Genomic DNA, 24,316 nt, shown 5'->3' with positions numbered 1-24,316 from the left:
TTAGTTAATCATCTTTCTTACACATAATTGAGTCAAGAATTAACATGATGTCAAAATGGCTTTAGCCATTGTTTAGTAACCGAGAAATTATTCAATACTCCTGAAGCATTACTCTATTCTATTTATAGGTTAACATTTAACACTTTCAATACTCCCGAAGCAATACTCTATTTCATTTACAGGTTGACATTTACCACTTTATCTCATATATGTGGTGGATCTCATGATTTAGACCAATAATTCCTTATTTGGAGCGCCACCTAAATTTATTCCAGGAGCATTAAATGATTTTTTTTCTTTTAGGAAAATGCTTAAAAGTTCTAAAAATATTACCCTTAAATTGATCTATGAATAATATTGTTACCCCTAAATTTGCAAGCCTATAGAATTTTTAATTTTTTTTATGATTAAAAAATGTGAGCTATTTAGATTCCAATAAGGAAGTGATTTTTGTGATTCTACTTATCACCAAAAACTGATCCCAATTATTTTATTCACCGAACATCATAATATTGTTTGGACAACTAATTAAGATATATAAAAAAAAATTAAAAGAAAAAATTCACTCCCAATGAGTTGTTAGATTTGTTCAAGTAAAAAAAAAAAAAGAAGTCATTAACCAGTAGTAAGTAAAAAAAAAAAGAGAGAGATGGGGGGGAGTCCGGGTCCCCTACCACGTTCTCTTGTGGCGGTCCCTGCAGTGCCCCAAAACGACGTCGTTATGGGGCAAATTTTGACAAAAAAAAAAAAACAAAAAAAAAAAGAAACAAAGCACACACACACACAGAGAACCAAAGAAGAGAAAGAGGGGAAGAAGATTCAAGCATAGAGCAAAAGAAAGCGGAGAAGAAGAAAAAATGGCATACCACAGGCGACAACCTTTGGCCTCCCTTCACTCACGGCGCCACCAGCTACCCGCCATTGCCGTCGTAACCCACCATCGCCACCTCCATAGCCGCGAGCCCCTCTCTCTCTCTCTCTCTCTCGCGTTGATTTTCCCTCCGGTTTCAACCTAGATCTGAAATGCAAAAAGATGGATTTATGAAGAAAAGCAAAGTTTCAAAATGTCTATGAAAGATTTGAGATCCAAATTCAAAGAGGAGAGGAAAATTTTTTGACTATTGTTCTTTGCTTTTGTTTGTGTGTATATATATATATATCATTAAAATCTCCAACTTTTTTTTCTTTTTTTTTATGAATGTGTGTTCTGTGTGTGTGGTTGTTTGAATGGTTTTTTTTTTTTTTTTTTGTTGTTAATTTTCACTTGTTTTCTTAAGTGTTGTTCTTTGCTTTTGTTTGTATATATATACATCATTAAAAATCTCCAACTTTTTTTTTTTTGATTGTGTGTTCTGTGTGTGTGTGGGTGTTTGAATGGGTTTTTTTTTTGTGTGTGTGTGTGTGTGTTTATTTTTACTTGTTTTCTTAAGTGATTGATGGGTTTATGAGGGATTTGAGGAGGAAAACCAAGATGAGAAAAGGAGATGTTGGAGAACAATACCCACAAAAGAAATTGCAGACAAATTTGCAGAGAGAGAGAAAAGGAGATGTTAGAGAGAAGGAGACGTCTGGAGAGAGGGTAGGCAACAGTCAAATTTTGGAGAAAAAAATAATAATAATAACACTAAATAAAACGACGTTGTTTTAGAGAAGGCAGCAGGAAGGGCCACAGAGAAGTGCAGCTGATGATCTGGACTCGGGGGGTGGGGGAATGGTGTGAGTTGTTAGATTTGTTCAAGTAAAAAAAAAAAAAGTCATTGACCAGTAGTGAGTAAAAAAAAAAAAAAAAGGTGTGGAAGAGGATCAATGTAGGTTTAGAATTAGAAAGGTACAGAAAGAAAATAAAAATTTTAAATGTTTTAAATAATTATAATCTAAACCTTAGAAGTTGGCCTCGTGGTGTAGGTTTGGAATTTAGGACTTTGCTACTCTTTAAGTCTCATATTCAAAACTTCTTAAATGCTATCAACTTTTATGTTGGACCAATTGGAACTATGAAATTAATCTTCCGACAATTAGTTGTTATCAAAAGAATATTGTTATATGCACCAATTAGTACACTACCTAATGTATCAATTGATGATGTGGTATAATTTAAGATATTTTTTATATTTGTAATTTGTATAATGAGTGGGGTTAATAATAATATCATAACACTAGTTAATACATTAATTGGTGTATGTAACACCACTCTTATCAAAAATATATGAAAAGATAAAATGAAATGACATGAAAAGAGTAATGTAAATGAAATTAAATTATGGGAGCTTTTTTGATAAATTCTCCTTTTAAGAGTTTTATTCCATCTAATTTATATTCTTTTTAACTATTCCATTAGATCCTATTTGAGGCAAGAATCCCAAAAACACCCCCAATCTCTCATACTCCCTATTAATGTTGAAATTTAATGTTGATTGTTATTATGTGTTGGTAGTTCCCATACATCAGGATGTTGACTGTCATTATATTCATATTAATTTGAAATGAATTTTTGTCATTGTGTTGTCAATTATATGATGTGAATATTCACATCATTATATTCACATTAATTTGAAATGAATTTTTCTCATTGTGTTGTCAATTACATGATGTGAATATTCATACTAAAGCATACGAATGTGAACGTTCACATCATTACATGTTGTGAATAACAATGTGTTGTCAATTAAAAATATAACATGTTATGAACATTCACATCACTACATTAGATGAGAGAATTTTTCGAAAAGGTGTTGTGAACGTTAACATCAGATGAGAGAAAATGTTCACATTATTTTTAATGTGTTGTCAATTAAAATTAAAAAAATTCACATGTTATAAACATTCACATCACTACCTTAGATAAGAGAGAATTTTTCGAAAAGGTGTTGTGAATGTTCACATCAGATGAGAGAGAATGTTCATATTATTTTTAATGTAATGTCAATTAAAAATATATTCACATCAGATGAGAGAGAATATTCACATTATTTTTAATGTGTCGTCAATTAAAAATATATTCACATTATATAATAATATTAAATAATAACATCAATATTATTTAATTTGTGTATGAAATTTCCTATACCTTGGTCATTTCCCTTCTCTCTCCACATTCAATATCAACATTAAATATTAATATTAAATAAAAGGGCATAAGAGTCTAAGAAAATAATATAAATCAAGAAAAATGATTTTATGAAATAAAAGTATAAATACATGGGACTAAGTGAGTTAAAAACTTCCTTCATGGACTTCTTAGGTTAAGACACTTCCAAATGGGATTTATCAATAAAAATCCCTTAAATTATCAAGGGTGATACAGATGCGATCTTAAAAGAGAAAATCTTATCTAAGTTAATTAATTATGGAGACACTTAATCCACTACAATTAAAATATATTTGTCATTTACAAAAAGCCCCACTAGTTGCCATCTAAAGAAAGTACCTACTAGCTCTATTTCCACTCCAAATCTATAGCTTTCACGATATTGTTGTATGATTTAAAAAAATAAAAATTGAAATATAGAGTTAAAAGAAGTGACTTTTTAATGGGCATCTCCAACGATTTATCAAATATTTCAATAAATTTGGGTAAAAATTTGATGAATTCCTCTACTGATATCAAGCTCTCCAGCGATGAATTTTTGGCTATTAGGAAACCGCCAGTTGACCTAGAAGATCCAGCCGGTTGATTGACAAGTATAAAATCCATACCAAATAGAGGTTGTGACTTGCCCCTGCAAAAGTTTGATAATGTCCATGTGCCATTTCTCAACACTGAAAGTTTACCATGTTCATTTAGTTGTGCCAACAAAGGAATGGAATCAAAGCTCCATTGCGGAGTTGAAGAACGAATCAACTTGACCTGGAACAAATTAAAGAAAGAATCAAGAACTCAGTTTTTAGGTAATCAAATGATAAACCATGCTTATTATATTGCTTAAGAGAAATTATTACCTATATAACTTGACCTGGAACAAATTAAAGAAAGAATCAAGAACTGGGTTTTAGGTAATCAAATGATAAACCATGTTTATTATGTTGCTTGAAAGAAATTATTACCTATATAACTTGACCTGGAACAAATTAAAGAAAGAATCAAGAATTGGGTTTTTAGGTAATCAAATGGTAAACCTGTAAGATTAACTTAACAATGGCAATGGATCGGAATTCTCGTGAGGGTATTTATCACGCAAGATGACAATGATCCGGAGACAAAAGTTGATTTAAATGTAGGTTAGTATTCAATGCAAAACAGAACCCTCTTTGCCAACTATTTATACAAACCAAGAGTCACTATCTGTTACAAATAGACATAAACTATTGTGTCTCTTAGTGTTTAAATTCAAACCAACTTCCGAATTATTCTTATTATCTTGCGGGAAGGTTTGTGGACCACCATATAAATATTGATTTGGTGTGAGAGAGTCCACCACATTATGGTGTGATCACCTCTCATACCTTCATCTCCCACTTGATCACATTATAATATTGGTGATAAAACCTAAGTTGGGCATGTTTACCTTGGTACCAAAATTTTGCCTCATGCCAACTTTCATCTATGAAATTATCTCATAGATCGACGTCTGATTGTGACTTGGCTATACGTGCGCACGTTTTTGCCACCAATTTCACCGCACCCGTACGAATGTATTCTCCCACTGACAACACACTCCATATGGCTTCAATTCACTATATTTCAAATGAACAACATCAATTTTCAGTGTTGGGTTCATAGTCCATACCCAATCACCATTGACGACTTCAGCTGCATACATTCCTCATGTGTCGACCTGCGCCGAAATTTTTATTAAGTACTTTCTCTAAGACCCATTCTGTCACGACCCAAACCCGCCCCTATGGGTTTAGCACCATAACCGGCCAGTAATCCGAGATTACCGAAGGCCTGCTTAATAGTAAGACAGTAATACAGAGTACAGGGGTTGGCGGAAGCCATAACAGTAATTAAAAGATGTCCAATGAGCTGTGACAGTCTGTATGCAAAAAGACTTTTCATAACATATACACCTTGAAACCATAGCAGTATGTACATACATCATATACAGATATTCAGGTTAGGGACCAAGTCCCTACCATAACAGTACAGTACAGGTACACATATCATTCAGTCTATACAGTGTTACAAAACCAAATACAAAAGCGGAAAACTAAAACACCCCAAAAAGTCCTAGCTTGAAGGACTTGGAACCTCGCAGTGAGGCAAGGTGGTTGGCTTTGACAAAACGGGAGCTTAGCCCGACGCTCCTAGCAACGGTCTGGTGCTTGTACACCTACATATATATATGAGCAATGAGGTAAAGCCCAGTGAATAACATATGCGTAAAGAGGTTAAGAATGAATGTCCTTTCAGTATTGAAAACAGTCATTTATAAGAATATCAGTCATTCAGTTTGTAGCTCATATTTCATGCCATAACAGTTATTCAGAAACTAGAATAGTCATATGTGATACATCCAATAGCAAAACAGTACAGTAGGTCTTAACAAACCGAACAGTCAATGATGGCCATCATATCAATAAACAGTAGTGGTTCCAAACATGGGAACCGACAGAGATCTCTGTAACAGTAGCAGTAACAGTTCAGTAACAGTAAATTGCTATGGATGCCACGAATACAGTTCACAAATAGGACAAACATTCATTCAGTAAACAGTGTCATTTCATAAAATAGTACAGTCGTTTGTTCAGAAAATAATCTCAATTGAACATATCTTTACAACATTGTTACTTACAGAGTTCTGGGCTATAGATAAGCTAGAGCGTCCTCGGATGCCAACCCTACAGTTACAGAATGAACACACACTAAGCTACACAGTTGGGAAATAATAACTTAATCCCTAATTTGCCTCGGTGTGGTTCTACATCAATACCCTCATTAAGATGCCTTAAACTAGGCTTAAGAATACCTAGGATGGAATGAGGATGCAAAGATGCACTTTTAAACACTTTTCAAAATTTTCAGAAAACAAATGAGCTCTGCTCGAGCGTGACTTCCGTCGCTCGAGCGAACTATAAGCTACAGTAAAAGTACCGGATGCACAAAAATCACGCTCTACGGGCGCTCGATCCACGCTCGAGCGTGAGACACAAGTCCTCGCTCGAGCGTGAACTCTCTCGCTCGAGTGGACTGTAAACACATGCAAAGTACTGGATACACGAATTTCACACTCGAGCGTCACTTTCTATGCTTGAGCGGACTTCATGTATTCAGAGTGTACGCTCGAGCGTGGAGTTCTTCGCTCGAGCGTGGGTCCAAAATCTAGAAATTCCAGATTCAAACCTCAAGCTCAAAACTCAACTTTAAATCATCAAATTCGATCCTTTTGGGCTAATTTTCTGGAAAACACTTGCAAACTCATAATATGACATGTTTCAAAGATCAATTTGAGAAATCAAAGCCCAAAAGTAGTTAAATTAAACACAATTTTCAAACAAAACTTCAAGAACATGATCAAACATAACATGCATGTGTTCTAATGAGTTCAAAGTCCCTAATACATGCTCCAATGAGCCAATTCCCTCAAAAACAAGATGATTTCATGATCGAAAATCAAGATATGGACATGTATGTAACAAATTCCATGAAAACAACTTCGAAACCTCAATATAAGAGCATGCATGCATGATCTAGCTCTCAATTCAACAATGTAAACCAATTCTAGACTTAGATGACTAAATTACCATGAGCCATGCATGAATTAACTTAAATTCACAAACAAGAAGGTAAATTTTCTACCTTAGGTCTTGAATTCAAGATGTAGAAGCTCAAATATGTAAATGCTCTTCAATCCCTTTAGATTCAAGCAAGACTTGTAGAAATCAACTTATTCTCCTACTTTCCCTCTCTCAATCGGTTTGGTCTTAAGAGTGAATGAGGAAAAGGTGCTAAGACAATACAAAGGGTGAGAGAATGAGTGGTCTAGCATAACCCACTAAGTGGCAAAATGGAAATAAAGGAAAACTAATGTGATACAACTCTAATTAATCCAATTTAATCATACCTAATCACATTTCAATTAAATATATCATAAAATTACATAAATTCTAACTAGCACAAAACATTAATCAATTTCAGATTCGGCCACCGATAAGGCCTTCAATTTGCAGTTTAAAACATAAAACACGAACAGATAATTTAACAGTCAAACAGATAGTCATGCGTTAAAACTAATACACTCAATCAATCAGTTCAGAATTTCAGTCAATCAGTCAGTTAACATGCTTAATCATAGATTAGCACTAATCAGTGGTGAGGGTTGTCACATGATCGAACACAATGACGTGTTTGCTTGGACCCACTCTGACATGCTGGGTATTAATCCTTCATTCATCACTCATCGCCTCAGCATCGAGCCCCATTTCTAACTCATCCGCCAGAAGCAGCGCATCTTTCACCCGGAACACAACACTCTTATTGTTTCTGAAGTAGATAAGCTCCTTGAGGCACAGTTTATCAAAAACGTGGACTACCCCAAATGGCTGTCAAATGTGGTCCTGATCCGTAAAAACAACGGTAAGTGGCGACTCTGTGTCGATTACTCCGACCTCAACCGAGCTTGCCCCAAAGATAGTTATCCCCTTCCTCGCATAGATTTACTCATCGATGCCACAGTCGGACACAAAATACTCGGCTTCATGGACACTTTCTCTGGCTACAATCAAATTCTGATGCACCCATCAGACCAAGAACACACCTCATTCATAATTGACCGGGGGACCTACCACAATTGTGTCATGCCATTTGGGCTGAAAAATGCCGGAGCAACTTACCAACGGTTAGTTAATGCGGTTTTTCATCACCAGATAGGTCGGAACATGGAAGTATACGTCAATGACATGCTTGTCAAAAGCAAACACTTCTCTAATCATTTGGCAAACCTGCGGGAGACCTTTGACACAATGCGTAAGTATCGAATAAAGCTGAACCCGGAGAAATGCGCCTTCGGCGTAGGATCTGGGAAGTTCTTGGGTTTCATGGTCAGTCAGCGAGGCATAGAGGCCAACCCGAAAAGATCAAGGCACTAATAGAAATGCAGTCACCTAGAACGGTTAAGGAGGTCCAAAGGTAGAGTCTCCAACCTCAACCGCTTCATTTCCCGCGCAACAGACAAGTGTCTTCCCTTTTTTAAAGTTCTTCGGCAAGCTTTCGAGTGGACGACTAAATCCGAGGAGGCTTTCCAACAATTGAAGCAGTGCATGGCCAACCCCCTTTACTTTCTCAGACGCTCATAGGTGAGCCCCTTTTTCTCTACTTAGCCGTGTCAAACACCGCAGTCAGTACGGCCCTCATCCGGGAGGACGGTTCAGTACAGCGCCCGGTCTATTACATTAGCAGGAGCAGAACAAAACTACCCATTACTGGAAAAAATGGCCTTAGCTTTGATCGCTGCTTCAAGACGACTCCGACCTTATTTCCAAGCCCACTCCATAGTGGTCCTTACTAACCAACCTTTGAAGAAGATAATGCAACAACCGAAGTTGTCCGACAGACTTATGCAATGGTCGGTCGAACTCAGCCAATTTGAGATCTCCTACCGACCTCGAACAGCGATCAAAGGGCAGGTTGTCGCCGATTTTATCTTGGAATTCACTAATCCCCCTCCAGTCATGAACCCTCCACCGCAACCATTCAACACTGATGCAGAAGACCCCCACTCTTGGACCCTCAATGTTGATGGCTTATCCCGCAAAGAAGGCAGTAGAGCTGGTCTTATCCTCACTGCCCCCGAGGGTGGTTATTTCAAGTGTGCCCTCCGCTTCTTGTTTGATGCAAGCAATAACGAGGCGGAGTATGAGGCCCTACTAGCAGGTCTTCGCCTAGCCAGAGACATTGGTGTGAGTCATATCCGAGTGTGAGTCATATTCGAGTATACAGTGACTCCCAATTGATCGTCGGACAGATCACGGGGGAATTCGATGCCAAGGACAACACAATGCGGGCCTATAGGGATATTGCTCTCCCCCTTGTTCGCCTTTTCAACACTTTCCACATCAAACACATCCCTCGGTCAGAAAACTCCAATGCAGATGAAATGGCGTAACTAGCCTCGGCTGACCAGTCCGACCTCAGCAACGGAGTTTTCCTAGAATACCAGACTCACCCGGCCACTTCACCAACATAGCAGGAGGTCCACTTCCTCCAAAATGAACTTATCCCATGGGCAGCGGACATCCTTCTATTCTTGGCAAATGGGGAGTTACCAGAAGACAAACAGCAGGCCGCCAAAGTAAGGGCCCGGTCGTCTAATTACGTCCTCATCAACGGTCTCCTGTACAAACGAGGATTTTCATGCCCATACCTCAGGTGTCTCAGCCCTGCCCAAGCGACCTATGTGATGAGGGAAGTTCACGAGGGTGTATGTGGTAACCATTCAGGTGCCAGGTCGTTGGCCCATAAAATACTCCGCATCGGCTACTTTTGGCCTTCTCTCAACCAAGATGCCACTGAGTTCATGCTTAAGTGTGATAAGTGTCAGCGCTTCACCAACATTCCCCATGCCACGCCCACGGAACTGATTATGCTCAGCAGCCCATATCCCTTCGTCAAGTGGGGCATAGACTTAGTCAGTCCATTGCCCACTGGGAGGGGCCAAACCAAATACGTTGTGGTCGCCATTGATTACTTCACCAAATGGGTGGAGGCAGAACCCCTTGCCACAATCACCGAACGGAACACAACCAGATTCATCTGGCAGTCGATTGTATGCCAATTCGGAATCCCCCAAGCCATCGTCTCAGACAACGGCAAACAATTCGACAATGCCAAGTTCAGGAAGTTTTGTGCAGAGCTCCATATTTAGCCGTGTTTCTCTTCCCCAGGACATCCGCAAGCCAATAGACAAGTCGAGGTCACCAACCAGTCTCTCTTGAAGATCATCAAAACCAAGTTAGAAGCCGTTAAGGGACTCTAGGCTGAGGAACTGCCAAACGTACTTTGGGCCTATCGCACTACCGCCCAAACCCTTACTGGGGAGACCCCATTTTGCTTAACATACAGCACCGAATCCCAGTTGAAATTGGCCTGCCGACCCCAAGGGTGCTGCACTCAAATCTAGAACTCACCGAAGAATTGCGTTGGGCTAACTTAGATTTGATCGAAGAGCTCCGAGAGACAGCTGCGGTCAGACGAGCGTCATATCAACAGAAAATGAGAGCACATTACAACCGCAAAGTCCGACCGAAGGAGTTCACTATTAAGGACCTAGTTCTGCGCGAGACAACTCTCGCCACCAAAAATCCTGCTGAAGGCAAATTGGCAGCCAAGTGGGAAGGACCTTACGTTATTAAGGCTAGGCCTCGTGCGGGCACTTACTGACTCCAGGATATGGAAGGTCGAGACCTCCCCCACCCATGGAACGCCGAACACTTGAAGCGCTATTTCCAGTAAAGTACCATGTCCTATTTTTGTATTGATCAACGGTGGTGTGACAATATACACACTTGGTTATTTTTGTCCTTTTCATACATGGTGTAAATTTCTGATCGATGGGTTGCACCCTAAATACAAACTACTTCATATCTCCATTTTTGCACTATACTTCAATAATGACTCGTTACATCTGAGCACGAAGAGTCAGCCAGACTGAGTTACTTAAAGCCTTAGCCAGACTGAGCACGAAGAGCTCAGCCAGACTGAGTTATTTAAAGCCTCAGCCCGACTGAGCACGAAGATCTTAGCCAGACTGAGTTAACTAAAGCCTCAGCCAGACTAAGTAGCGATTGGCTGGGCTGAGCATAAAGGGCTTAACCAGATGAAGGGCTTTCTCAGTCCTAGTAAGAACACAAATGAAACATTCGGCCGGTCCATTTTCGACATTTAATGTTATAGCATGGTGGCCATACTTGGTTAAAATTCAAGCCCATAATCGTCCAAGTCTGTTTTTTATTTTTTCATTCTTTAACATTTTCATGAATGCCCATTTTTAATGATTTTTGCATCACGGTTTTCTCACAAGTTAAGCTAACCTGCACACAAGCCTTAACTTCATACCGATTTTTCATTGAATTCTGCTCTGCCATTTTCATTATTCCTAAATTTACAACTTGCTGTAGACGTCCCCGAACGTCTCGGGAGGATGAGTCCCATTCTGTTCATTTGGGCTCACCATAGTTCAGGACTCAAAGTCACGGTCCTATATCTAATCTCGCAGAGTGCAATGCAAGACCGATGAATCATCAAAGAGTCCAAATTCGGCAAATCATTTTTTGAAAATAAATTTTTTTGAAAGAAGTGCTAAACATGGATTGCTTTGCCGGATACAGAGTCGCCACCTAAATATTTTATTTTGGAAAATTTAGGAAACCCTGACTCGTTGCCTAAGGCCACGTGTCCGTCATCACCAAAGTTGCCTCGGCTCGGGAACTTGAGTACGATTGGAGAAGGTCACTTCGTGAGCACCCCCGCTCGCCCGATCAAAAATCGATCTTTACTAACCATGATATCTAGTTTTGAAAACGTTATGTGCTCTTATTCCGGTTATTAGCCTAGATTTACTATGTGATGCGCACAGCATACAAATATAGACTGGATTGCCTAAATTGGAACAACACATCTCATGTTTGTTTTGAAAATGGTTTGCTACTCGCAAGTAGGCTTAAAATGCAAATTTTTCCACCCTCGGGTGAGCTTTGAAAACAAGATGATTTGCCACTCTCAAGTGGGCTTAAAACTCACAGTCAACGCATTATTCCAATTCAAATAACCCAACCTTCACCCACAGACACTCAGGCAGGTATATTACATAAGCAAATAGTCTCATGGTAAGCATGCTATCATGGCAGTCACTCACATGCATGCAAGGATGCAAAAGTATAAAACTTACCGAGTACTCCAAGCCAAAACAGAAGCTGAATAGAAATCATGCATGAATCCTAACTATACTGGAATGCCTAATGCAACACATGCAAAATGCTACTACAATAGGCTCGGCTATTCTACAATGGCATGTGAAATGCTATAACTAACACGTATTCAACTCGGAATTGAAATACAATGTAGTTAGTATGATGCACCGAGCCCGGTGTATGCAAGACAGATGAATGATGCAAACATGCAAGCATAAGTATGCTAATTGAAACATGCCCTAATCTAACCATCATAAGCTGGTAAATAAAATGGAGAAAGACGTGGGGTTGGAAGACATACATCACACGCACGCACACTTATTACAATTGTGCCCTCGCTCGGAGGGTCCGAATAAATAATACAGTCCGAATAATAATTACAGTCCGAATAAGTACAAAACCCTAATTAATTAACAATTTAACTAGGAAAGCAAGTAAATTAGCATGCAAATCCATGGACCGCCTCAGCTCTGTTCTGAATGATGAAAGATGCATGCTCGAGTTGCCTTGTGCGGAAATTTATTGCGATGCCCCGATTCACCTCTGTTTGCAATTAATGCCGGAATGTTGTGCAAGGCTTTAGAAAGCTGCTGATTTCTGATTTGCTGCAACAGAGAGCAAGAAAGGGGCACAACAAAGTATTTTCACATATGTATGCATGACTACTCTTCAAGGAGTGTAGTCCTCGATCCTCGTGCCACCAATCACGCATCTCGATGCATGATGGCCGAGGAGTTGAATTGCACGACTCGATGTGAAATGAATGCACATATAAACACAATAAGACCTAAACTCCATCATGGGTAATCCGAAGTGTCGGCGACCGGGAATTAAGACACGTTCCATCACTCGGAGTACGAAACGTCCCTCGTTTCCCGTGCTTGGGCTAACTCTTATCCCAAACACAATGCAACTAACATACAACCTAGCATACGCAATGCTATGAAATGGCATACACAATGCTCGATGTAACATGGCTTACACAATGCTCTAACATGCAACTCAGCATACACAATGCTATGGACCAAAATGGCATACACAATGCACGATGGACTTACACCAACATGAGTAGACCTCAGCCACACTCACATCAGTGGCCATTAGATGAAAATGAGACAACCGAAATGTGTGCACACATGCACGAATACCAAGGTCCGAACCTAAGGCATGGAATGCCACTCTACCAAAGCATGGCAAGGGATGAAAGATGACATGGAATAGCATAAATTACAGCTCTGAAACAGCATGAACATGCTGTAGACACCCCATTTTTGACCAACCTTAAGACTCAGATGTCACCAGTTGAATGCTCGGTGATATTGCATATTGTGCTCATTCAGATGTTTCAGAGTCTCAACTGCGAGCCTTGCCTCCGGACTTCCAGACTCTTTCGTGCCTTGCCTCAGTTTGCGAACCAGGCTCTGTTTTCTCTGTTTTCTCTTTCCCAAGGAAGGAAGAGGTCTCGTAGATCATCTCCCAGTGGCCGTAGGATACGTTTTGTGGTCGTAGGCCATTTTTCCCGTTTGGAGCCCGGTTTTCGATTTTTCAGAGCCGACGGCCGTGTGCCTCGGTTCGGGACCACTTAACCACCTCCGTTTGCTCCGATTTTTGGCATACACCTTATTTCTTCCCTTTTGAGGAACATTGTGGCCCGAGAGACCAACTTCGTGGTCGAACGCCACCTCCGGTGCTTAACAGCCCATTTTCGGGGCCCCGGGCCGCCCGTTTCGGTCCCCCGAACCTCCATTTTGCATCCGTTTTGGTTTATTTTTGGTGGAGACCTTATTTTCATAGTTAGGAAGCTTGTAGGAGGGTGGTAGGCCAGCAATTGTTCTGAAAAGCAAGCTTTATTTCTTCATCGCTCTCCGACGCCCATTTTCCTCACTTGAAAGCCAATGTTGACCACCCCGGGGCCACTTTCTTGAACCTTAAACCCCATATTTGTGTTGTACACACCTGGGAGGCCACCAATATTTGGTGGCTAACCAGTAATTGTGCCTGACCCTTTTGACCCCCTCTAAAAAATGGACTTTTCTCTCTCCTAGTTCACTTTTTCTAGGTTTCAACCACATAGTTGTGTTGTGCACACATGGGAGACCACCTTTTTGAGGTGGCCGACCAGTAATTGTGCTTGATCCTTTTGACCCTTGGTCGGCCGGCCATGGGAGGTGGTCGGCCGGCCCCCTAAACCTTCTGAACCTAGCCAGCCATGACCCTCTCACCTGGTTCCTTACAGCTGCACCCTCTGTTTCCCCCCAGATCCTGTATCCGAGGGGGGGCTTTTGGGGGGGAAATTTGAATTTGATTTTCCCCCCCTTTCCTTCATTCCTTTGCCTATATAACCAGCACCCCCAGCTGCATTTTAGAGGGTTACAAAAATTGGTTTGGAGCCCTTGCATTCAATCTCTCTCTTTCTCCATTCCAACCCTCAAAACACCCTTAGTCCTACACCATTTACCTTACACCTCATAGTACAAGGCCTCCATCCCTCATTCCAGCAACTTGAGACTGCTTTCCAGAGGTGAAGAGCTCTCAAAATTGGTCCAAGAGCTGCTGGTCCATTGGTCTACAAGGGTGAGTCCCATTTTCCCTCTTTCTTGCCTTATCTTGCTTTGTATCTAAGCCATACTTTCTAGCATTTTTGGGCTCCGACCCAAACTGTAAATAGTCATATTTTCTGGTCATCTCCATGTTTGATTAAGGGTCTTTCTCTGTTTGAGGTCCCCTCCTCACCCTTTGTGTTTAAACTCTCTTTTAGGCCAATTTTTGCATAGTATTTTATGCCTATTTTTGAGTTGTTTTGGACATGGTAATAAACTGTAAAATAACTTTTTTTGAGTCCCTCTTCAACATTGTTGAAGGGCTCTACTCTGTTTGAGGCCTCCTGCTATCACTTGCCTCTTTATCTCTCTTTTAGGCCAATTTTTGCATAGTATTTTAGGCTTATTTGTGAGCTGTTTTGGACCTTTCCATAAACTGTGAAATATTTTTTTTTGAGCCCCTCTTCAACTTTGTTGAAGGGCTCTCTTCTGTTTGAGAACAGAAGCTACCACTTGTCTCTTTACCCCTCTTTTAGGCCTTTTCTTGCATGATAGTTTGGTCTTATTTTTGATTATTTTCGTGGCTTGATGTAAACTGTAAAGTGCCTTTTTTTTAGCCCCTCTTAAACTTTGTTGTAGGGATCTTTTCCATTTGGGGCCAGATGCTGTCCCTTTGTGTTTAATCTCTCTTTTAGGGCCATTTTTGCATGATAGATTAGCCCTATTTGTGTTCATTTTTTAGACTTGTTATAAACTGGAAATATGCATGTTTTGGGACTATATTTCATATTTATTCATGCTTCATGATCAAATAATGCATGCTTTGTATAGCTGTAAGTCATTCCATGTGCCTAGTTTCGGATTTCGGAGTTCATTCCATGCATCGGGTGCCATGTTTCCATGTTTCGGGGCTGTTTTGTAGCATATTTCAGCGCTGAAATTTGCATGTTTGCATATCATGTTCCATGCCTTGCCATGCTTTGGGTAGAGTGGCATTTGATGCCTTAGGCTTGGTCCTCGGTTTGTGTGCATGTGTGCACGCATTTCGAGTGTCTCATTTTCATCTCACGGCTACTGATGTGAGTGTGGCTGAGGTCCACTCATGTTGGTGTAAGTCCATCGTGAATTGTGTATGCCATTTCAATTCATAGCATTGCGTATGCTAGGTTGTATGTTAGAGCGTCGTGTATGCCGTGTTACATCGCGCATTGTGTATGCCATTTCATAGCATTGTGCATGCTAGGTTGCATGTTAGAATTGCATTCATGCATGTCATGCATATTGCATTGTGTTTGGGATAGGTGTTAGCCCGAGCACGGGAAACGAGGGACGTTTCGTACTTCGAGTGACGGAACGTGTCTCAATTCCCAGTCACCGACACTCCGGATAATCCATGATGGAGTTTAGGTCTTGTTGTGTTTATATGTGCATTCATTCCATATTGGGTCGTGCAATTCGACTCCTCGGCCATCATGCATCGATATGTGTGATTGGTGGCACGAGGATCGAGGACTACACTCCCTGAAGAGTAGTCATGCATACATATGTGAAAATACTTTGCCATGCCCCTTTGTTGCTCTCTGTTGCAGCAAGTCAGAAATCAACAGCCTTCCAGAGCTTGGCACGTATTCCAAGAACAATTGCAAATAGAGGCAAACCGGGGCATCACAAGGGATTTTTCGACAAAGGCAGCCAGAGCATGCATCATTCATCATCCGGAGCAGATTTGAGGTAGTCCCTGGCTTGCATGCCAATTTATTGCTTTCCTAATTTAATTTGTTAATTAATTAGGTTTTTGTACATATTTGGACTGTAATTATTCATTTGGGACTGTATATTATTTATTTGGACCCTCTGAGCGAGGACACAATTGTAATAAGTGTGCGTGTGTGTGATGTATGTCTTCCAACCCCACGTCTTTCTCCATTTTATTTACCCGCTTATGATGGTTACATTAGGGCATGTTTCAATTAGCATACAGTATGATAGCATGTTTGCATTCATTCATCTGTTTTGCATGCACCGGGTTCGGCGCATCATACTAACCGCATTGTATTTTCAATTCTAAGTTGAATACATGTTAGCTGTAGCATTTCATATGTCATGTTTAGAATAGCCGAGCCTTCTATAGTTGCACTTTTGCATGTGTTACATTAGACATTTCTGTATAATTAGGATCATGCATGGATTTCTAATTAGCTTCTGTTTTGGCTTGGAGTACTCGGTAAGTTTTATGCTTTAGCATCCTTGCATGCGTGTGAGTGACTGCCATGATAGCATGCTTACCATGAGGCTAATTGCTTATGTGATATAACTGCCTGAATGCCTGTGGGTGAAGGTTGGGTTATTTGGATTGGAACAATTCATTAATTGTGAGTTTTAAAGCCCACTAGATAGTGGCAAAATCATGTTTTCTAAGCCCACCTGAGGGTGGCAAATCCACGTCTTAGCCTACTTGCTGGTAGCACCATCAAACCATTTTCAAATAAACAAACATGAAACGTTTTGTTCCAATTTAGGCGATCCAGTCTATACTTGTATGCTGTGCGCATCACATAGTAAATCTAGGCTAATAACCGGAATAAGAACGCATAATGTTTTCAAAAATAGATATCATGGTTAGTAGAGGTTGATCTTTGATCGGGCGAGCGGGGGTGCTCACGAAGTGACCTTCCCCAATCGTACCCAAGTTCTCGAGCTGAGGCAACTTTGGTGATGACGGACATGTGGCCATAGGCAAACGAGTCAGGGTTTCCTAAATTTTTTCAAAATAAAATATTTAGGTGGCGACTCTGTATTTGGCGAAACGGTCCTTGTTTGGCACTTCTTTCAAAATCTATTTTTCTCAAAACGATTTGTTGGATTTGGACTCTTTGGTTCAGATTAAGAACCATAACAATTTGAGAGTCCTAAACTGTAGTGAGCCCAATACCAACAGAATGGGGGGCGGGGGACTCGCCCTCCCGGGGCGTTCGGGGATGTCTACAGTTTCTGGCGACTCTGCTGGAGATTTAGAGACCTTGACTCGAACTCATGATATCTTGTTTTGATTACACTTATGTGTTTCTTTGTATTGCATTTGCATTGGTGCGCCTAGGACACCGTGCTTGCCATCTGCTATTCCTGAACGGTTTGCCAGAGGCTTGTCTTGTCAAGGCATGACCATAAGGCTGACCGGTTATGGGCTCTACCAGTATGGGAACACAAACCCCGGTTTTACTGGGGCACCCTTTTTGACCATTCGACCTAGTGCATATTCGGATCCATAGTGACCATTCCAAACTAGGACAGGTTGCTTACCCGTTTATAGGTTGTTTGAAACCGCTGCGTGCGTAGTGAAACCCTAGCTCCTGACAAAATAGGACAGGGAAACCCTCCCCCAACATAGGGGTGTTTTGGCTCTCAATTATCTGTTATGTGCTGTCAAAGTGTGTCTCTACAGGGGTTGCATGTATCAGTTTGAGAGTTTGGGGCTTCAGGCCTGCGGGCATCAGTCAGTGTTTGAGAATCAGTTATCTGCGGGTATTAGATTCAGTCTTTGGGGACAGTGATTCAGGGATAATGATCAGTGATTGAGGACAGTGTGTGTTCAGCTTACCGACTGTGTGTTGTTATACCCGGCTGTGTGTTATGCATTTACTTTAAGTTGATATGCTGTCCGTTTATCTGTTTATTTATTTCCTTATTGCTTTATTTATCTTTTACTAAGGGCAGTTTTAGCACAATTGCTTCCGACCAAGTAGATATTCCCCAAGCACCCTGGACCAGAGGTCGCCGACTCAATCGATCTGGGGATCTGGTTGACGGACAGCCAGTGTTTCACTCTCTACCCCCAGTTATCAGACGGAGGCCAAGAAAACGCAATGTATCCGAGCAGAGGTTGCCAGAGCAGTGGATTACCCCATCAGTGGACAGTCAGATTGAGATCCCGATTGTTGCTATAGAAATAGACCTACCAATAGTTCAGACAAATCAGGGCAGTATGGCGGTACCGACAGGAGTTGAGGAAATGATGTGTCAGATGCAAGAGGCCATGAGAGCCATGCAGCAGGACGCTGTTCGCCGGGATGAGTTTGCCAAACAACAGGCCGAGATCATGGCCCCGCAAGCAGAATTAATTGCTAGGCTGCAACAACAAAACAGAGCATCTGCTTCACACCCGGTCCCTCCCTCACCGGGAATCCCAGCACCTGAGGAGGCACCAAATGTCCAGGCAGATACAGACATATCAACAAGGCCAGCTCCACTCCCAATTCTGTCCTAGCTATCTAAGGCACCTACGCCTGTCAATCAAACGGACTCTCCCTTCGAGTTCGAGGTAGACCATACAGCACTGAAATTGAGCAAGCTCGAGAAGCTATTCAAAAAATCCCAGGAGGTAAAGGCTATCCCGGATATCGAGGACGGATATACCGACGTGGTTGTGACGCTACCGGATAGATTTAAAATGCTGCAGATTGATTGCTTCGACGGGTCTGGGGATCCTATGGTCCACCTCCGGCTATTCTCAGATATACTGTGGCCAATGGGCCAAACTAGACCCCAGAAGCTTTCACTATTTGGCTGGACACTGTCGGGTGTAGCCGCCATCTGGTATGCAAAATTGGAGGATGATGTCAAGCGGAGTTGGGATGAAATGGCTGAAGCCTTTGTTGCGCAATACTCTTACAACACCCAAATTGAGATTACAACTCGTGATCTCGAAAACAACAAGGCAGGAGCCCAAGGAGAGTTTCTCGGATTTCGTAACCCGGTGGAGGGCGAAGGCCTCAATGATGACTTTAAGGCCCACCGATAAAGACCAGATCAGGATGATTGTGCGCAATCTCCAGCCAAAATTGATGCAAAAGATGATTGTACTCCCCTTCCCCACTTTTTCAGATCTGCACGAGATGGGGGTACAGATTGAAGATGGAATGAAACAGGGTCTGATCGACCAAGATAGGGAGCAACCAAGGAGGACTTTCAACCGTAACAACAATGCAGGCCCGAGTGGTGCTGCAACTGCAAGAGCTTCAGAGGTGAGCATGGTCACTACCATTCCCCCTCCCCTTCCAAGACCCATGGCAGCCACGCCCTTCTCCGGTGCATCCGGAAGCAACACGCAGACCACCAAATACCAACCCAGAGGCCAAAGAACCTTCACACCCTTATACATGGCCCTGTCCAAAGCTCTAGGGGTATTAATCAGGAAAAAGCATTTGAAGCCCCTGGAGCCGAGGCCACTACCAAATCCACTCCCTCCCTCTCATGACCCAGTAAAATACTGCGCGTATCACCAACAACACAGTCACGACACCGACCGTTGTTTTAGATTGCGTCACGAGATCCAGGATCTTATTGACAAGCAGGTGATTGCGCCTCCCGACAAACCCAATGTCACAACCAATCCTCTCTCACCGCATAACCAAGCTCCCCCTCCCAATAGAATCAATTTTATCCAAACTGGGGTCGCATCTTATGATCCTAGTATCTATATCACCCCATCCCACCTACCCAAGCCGGAGATGCTCCTTCCTGACTGCACCGACTCTGTGTGCATGTTGGACATCTCCACAACCCAACCAAAGCTGACGGTGGTGACCATCAAAGATGGGGCAGGGCAGACTTTAGAAAAGAATGGAATTGTTGAGTCTAGGATTAAACAGTCTGAGAGTTTTGCTGGAGAAGCCTACGATCCGAGTGAGTACATCTTGTCAACAGGCCAGATTGGGCTGGGTATAGAATTGCCAGAGAAGGAAGAGCTGTGTGTGCTCCAGGGAGATGGATTTGAGCAAGGGGCAAATGATTTGACGGCTGTGAAGGAGGACTTTGCCAACCTACAGTTTTTCGATGACCAAGAATCAAGGGGCGTGGCAGTCAACTGGTTTGATTATGAGGAATCGGCAGAGGTCACTGGATGGCTGGATGATCAACCAGATGTGGTGGAAGAGGCCTAACCAGAACAGGGCTCGGCAGGGGCGAGAGTATCAATTGTGGCCGGAAGGGCCAGAAGTCAGAATACATTGCCGGAGAGTGCCGGTATGAAAAATTTCGCTTGGGACCTGAGCATTGTAGATGCACAAAAAGTTGAACAACAAACCACATTGACACAGGCGGCACAATAAAAGTTTTGGGATTCCGAGAGAATCAGGAAGGCAAAAGCCCATGAAGGGGCCGAGGGTGCTGTGGGCACAAGAACAGAAGATGCTGCGGGCATGTGGACTAAAGGTACTGCGAGTACGATCATACCGGGGCCGGACAGGTGTCTGTCGGCCGCCGACGGAATGTGGTGGGAAGACGATGATTTATGTCTTGCCCACACAGATGAGGATTGGGGAAACCATCAGCCAGACGACACCTGGTATGTCGAAGAGGTCGACCATATGACGAGAAGCGGGCGGTATTTCAAGCCCCCGCACCTGGACTAGCCAGAGGCATCTGGGAAGGATAAAGAAGCTGAGAAACATAAAGAGAAACAGCTTGAAGAGGAGGCTGTACTCAAATAGTTAAAGAAGATACAAGCAGACATCTCCATCTGGGGACTGCTTATGGTTTCACGAGTGCACAGACAGGCTGTCCTATCTGCTATGGACAAGGCCAAACTCTCTATAGATACCACACCAGAGCAGCTGGTTGGACTGGTCTTTCCGGGAGGAGGTTCCCCGATACTAACCTTTTCAGATAAAGAACTGCCGCCTGAGGGCGCAAATCATAACAAACCCCTTTACATCTCCGTGGAATGTAGAGGCAAGTGGGTGCCAGTGGTTCTTATCGACACGGGATCCGCCATTAATGTATGCCCGTCAAGGACGGCATATGCGATCGGGTTGAAACCCGCGGACTTCGTGCCGACTACTCAAGTGATCAGAGCCTATGATAACACCAGCAGAGAGGTGATGGGGACTGTCAAAATTCAAACCCAAGTTGGTCCAGGACAACACAACATTGAATTCCATGTCTTGGACGTTCCCGCAACCTTCAATCTACTCTTGGGGTGGCCGTGGTTGCACCACGTGAAGGCAGTCTCTTCCACTTTGCATCAAATACTGAAGTACCCTCACGGGAAAGGGGTGGCCATTGTTTTCGGGAATTCATCAATCCATCCACCACCAGAAGTGTTTACACCAGTCTTGGAAATTGAACATGGCACGGAGGATTTGTTATTATCAGGGTTTACTTTGGCTGAGGCCCGGGTTGTGCAGAATATCATGGCCGTTAATGTGGGAGTGTATGTCAGTGCTCAATCTGTATACCTCATGAACAAGCTACAACACATCCCCGGGATAGGATTAGGAAGGAGTGGTTGGAAGGGCGTTGCAGCATTGGCCGAAGTGCCACACAACCCTCATACCTTTGGCTTGGGATATCTGCCCACCAAAGAGGACTGGGTGAGGAAGGGAAAGGAAATGGCTGGAAGAGCCAGAGCAAAGCAGGCCGGGAAGCCTTTTGAGCTGATGCATAGGCCCATTCAGGGTACTCTAAACGGACGCTTCGTCCGGGAGGGGGAGGACTTTTCATTTTGTAGCTTCCCAGAGCCGTAGCTGAACGCGGAGAGGAAGCGCGTGCCGGGGTTTGAGATTTTCTTTGATCTGCAGTTATCCGGGGATGATGTTGCCGAAGAGCAGACAGACCCATCAGCTGAGGTTAAACAGAGTAAGATAGTGCAGTCTGAGGACACCGAACTTGAAATGGGGGTAGCACTGGCGTGTCTACTTTCAGATCCTCTGATCAACCAGGAGTGCTTGGGGGATAACTTCTCGGTATGCGTGATTGGAAATGAAACGGCTGCGGGCCCGCTAGCAACTATTTTGGATGCATCTATCGCACCCTCTCTCATTTGGCAGTATGAAGAGGGATTTTTGTCCAGCAGTACCGAGTCAGGTAGTGAGCCAGAATCTAATTCCACCGAGTCTTGTGGGTCGAAATCAGGTTCCAACTCGACTGAGTCTGAGTCTGGTAATCCTGGGGATGATAACCCGGATGCCACAGTCTTGTCTAGGTCATCTTTTTTTTTTCTCTTTTGAGTCTGTTGTAACCGAAGAATCGGACGATTTGAATGTGCTTAATGAGAATCAAGTAGCTGTGGTTTCTGAGTACTTTTCTATGCCCTTGATTTATTGCATTAACTCAGACTTTCAAAATTTTGATGAAAACGACGAGGACGAAGTTCCTCCGGTTTTGCAACGCTTAATTGAACAAGAGCAGGAAAGATTTGTTAAACCCCTGGTTGATGAAATCACTACAGTAAATATTGGTACTGAGGAAGACCCTCGGCTGGTCCAGATCGGGTCCACGTTGTCTTCGGAGGAACGCGAGCGCTTAGTCGCTTTATTAAAAGATTTCAAAGATGTTTTTGCGTGGTCCTACGAAGACATGTCTGGAATCGATCCTGAGATTGTACAGCACCGGATCCCTCTTGGCCCCGAGGCCCGACCCGTCAAGCAGAAACTCAGGAGGATCCGTCCCGACTGGGCTCTCAAGATTAAGGAAGAGGTCACCAAGCAAATCGACATAGGCTTCCTGCTGGTATCCGAATACCCGACTTGGTTGGCCAACATTGTCCCAGTGCCAAAGAAGGATGGCAGGATCCGAGTGTGCGTGGATTTCAGGGATTTGAACAGAGCTAGTTCGAAGGACGACTTTCCCTTGCCGCATATTGATGAGTTAGTGGACTTCACAGCAGGGCATGCTTTGCTTTCATTCATGGATGGCTTCTCAGGTTACAATCAGATAATGATGGCACTAGAAGACAGGGAAAAGACTGTTTTCACCACCCCGTGGGGGACTTACTGCTACAGAGTGATGCCGTTTGGGTTAAAGAATGCTGGAGCTACATATTAACGGGCCGCAACTACAATATTGCATGATATGATCCATAAAGAGGTCGAGGTGTACGTGGACGACATGATTGTCAAGTCCAAAGAAAGAGAGGGCCACTACACCGCATTGCAAAAGTTCTTTCAAAGGATCAGAGAATTTCGGTTGCGGCTAAATCCTCAGAAGTGTACGTTCGGTGTTACAGCAGGAAAAATGCTGGGATTTCTGATTACACAAAGGGGGATCGAGGTCGACCCTTCAAAGATCAAGGCCATCTTAGAAATGCCACCACCAAGGACTGAAAAGGAGGTGCGACGCTTTCTGGGTAAAGTGCAATTCATAAGACGGTTTATCTCAAAATTAACCTTGACTTGTGAACCACTTTTTGGTCTCCTGAAGAAAGGCAAGAAATTCCAATGGGACGGCCGATGCCAAGCTACTTTTGAACAGATCAAAGAATACTTGCAGAACCCGCCCGTGTTGTCACCGCCAGAGCCGGGGAAACCGTTGATATTGTACCTCTCAGTGACTGAGACCACAATGGGCTGCATGCTCGTACAAGAATCAGAGGATAAGGTGGAGAGGGCCATCTACTATCTGAGCAAGAAGATGCTAGAGTACGAGACTCGCTACACACCATTAGAGAAGGCTTGCTTAGCTTTGGTATGGGCTACCAGGAAGCTGCGGCACTACCTGTTAGCTCACTCCGTAATGTTGGTTTCACGACTGGATCCCATCAAATATCTTTTTGAGAAACCGACACTTACGGGTAAGCTAGCTCGTTGGTTGCTGTTGCTCTCCGAATTCGATCTGAAATATGTAACACGCAAGTCAGTCAAGGGAAGAGCAGTGGCAGAGTTCTTAGCCGCTCATCCGGTGGAAGAAAGTGAAGCAATTGAGTACTTATTCCCAAATGAGGCCATTTTGCACATCGACGATGAATATTGGACGATGTACTTTGACGGAGCGTCAAATCAATACGGGTATGGGATAGGAGTGTTGCTGATAGCACCCGACAATTCCCGTATCCCTCTAGCCTTCAAACTCCGGTTCAAAGTCTCGAACAACGAAGCAGAATATGAGGCATGCATTGCCGGTCTAGAAGCAGCCCTGGAACTAGGAGCAAGACG

The 24,316-nt window shown here is 42.8% G+C and overlaps 1 protein-coding gene across 1 annotated transcript; it reads left to right on the top strand.

Annotated features, from left to right (window-relative positions):
* Window positions 1-8,610: 8,610 nt before the first annotated feature.
* On the top strand, window positions 8,611-9,044 carry LOC145798289 (uncharacterized). Its single transcript, XM_082885800.1, has 2 exons — window positions 8,611-8,838; window positions 8,904-9,044. Exons 1-2 carry the CDS (start codon window positions 8,611-8,613, stop codon window positions 9,042-9,044), a joined length of 369 nt encoding a protein of 122 aa, XP_082741926.1.
* The last annotated feature ends 15,272 nt before the right edge of the window (window positions 9,045-24,316 follow it).

Source organism: Camellia sinensis, chromosome 8 (assembly GCF_055761805.1).
Source record: "Camellia sinensis isolate YWXY chromosome 8, ASM5576180v1, whole genome shotgun sequence".
Taxonomy (NCBI): Eukaryota; Viridiplantae; Streptophyta; class Magnoliopsida; order Ericales; family Theaceae; genus Camellia; species Camellia sinensis.
Note: the sequence above shows the minus strand (reverse complement) of the source record. Positions and strands in the feature narration are given on the sequence as shown.

What these genes read in the sequence shown, in the direction of transcription:
- LOC145798289 (XM_082885800.1), top strand. Translation starts at nt 8,611, where the DNA reads ATGAACCCTCCACCGCAACCATTCAACACTGATGCAGAAGACCCCCAC. An exon ending in GCCTAGCCAGAGACATTGGT is followed by an intron (nt 8,839 to 8,903) that starts GTGAGTCATATC and finishes ATCGTCGGACAG; the next exon opens with ATCACGGGGGAATTCGATGC.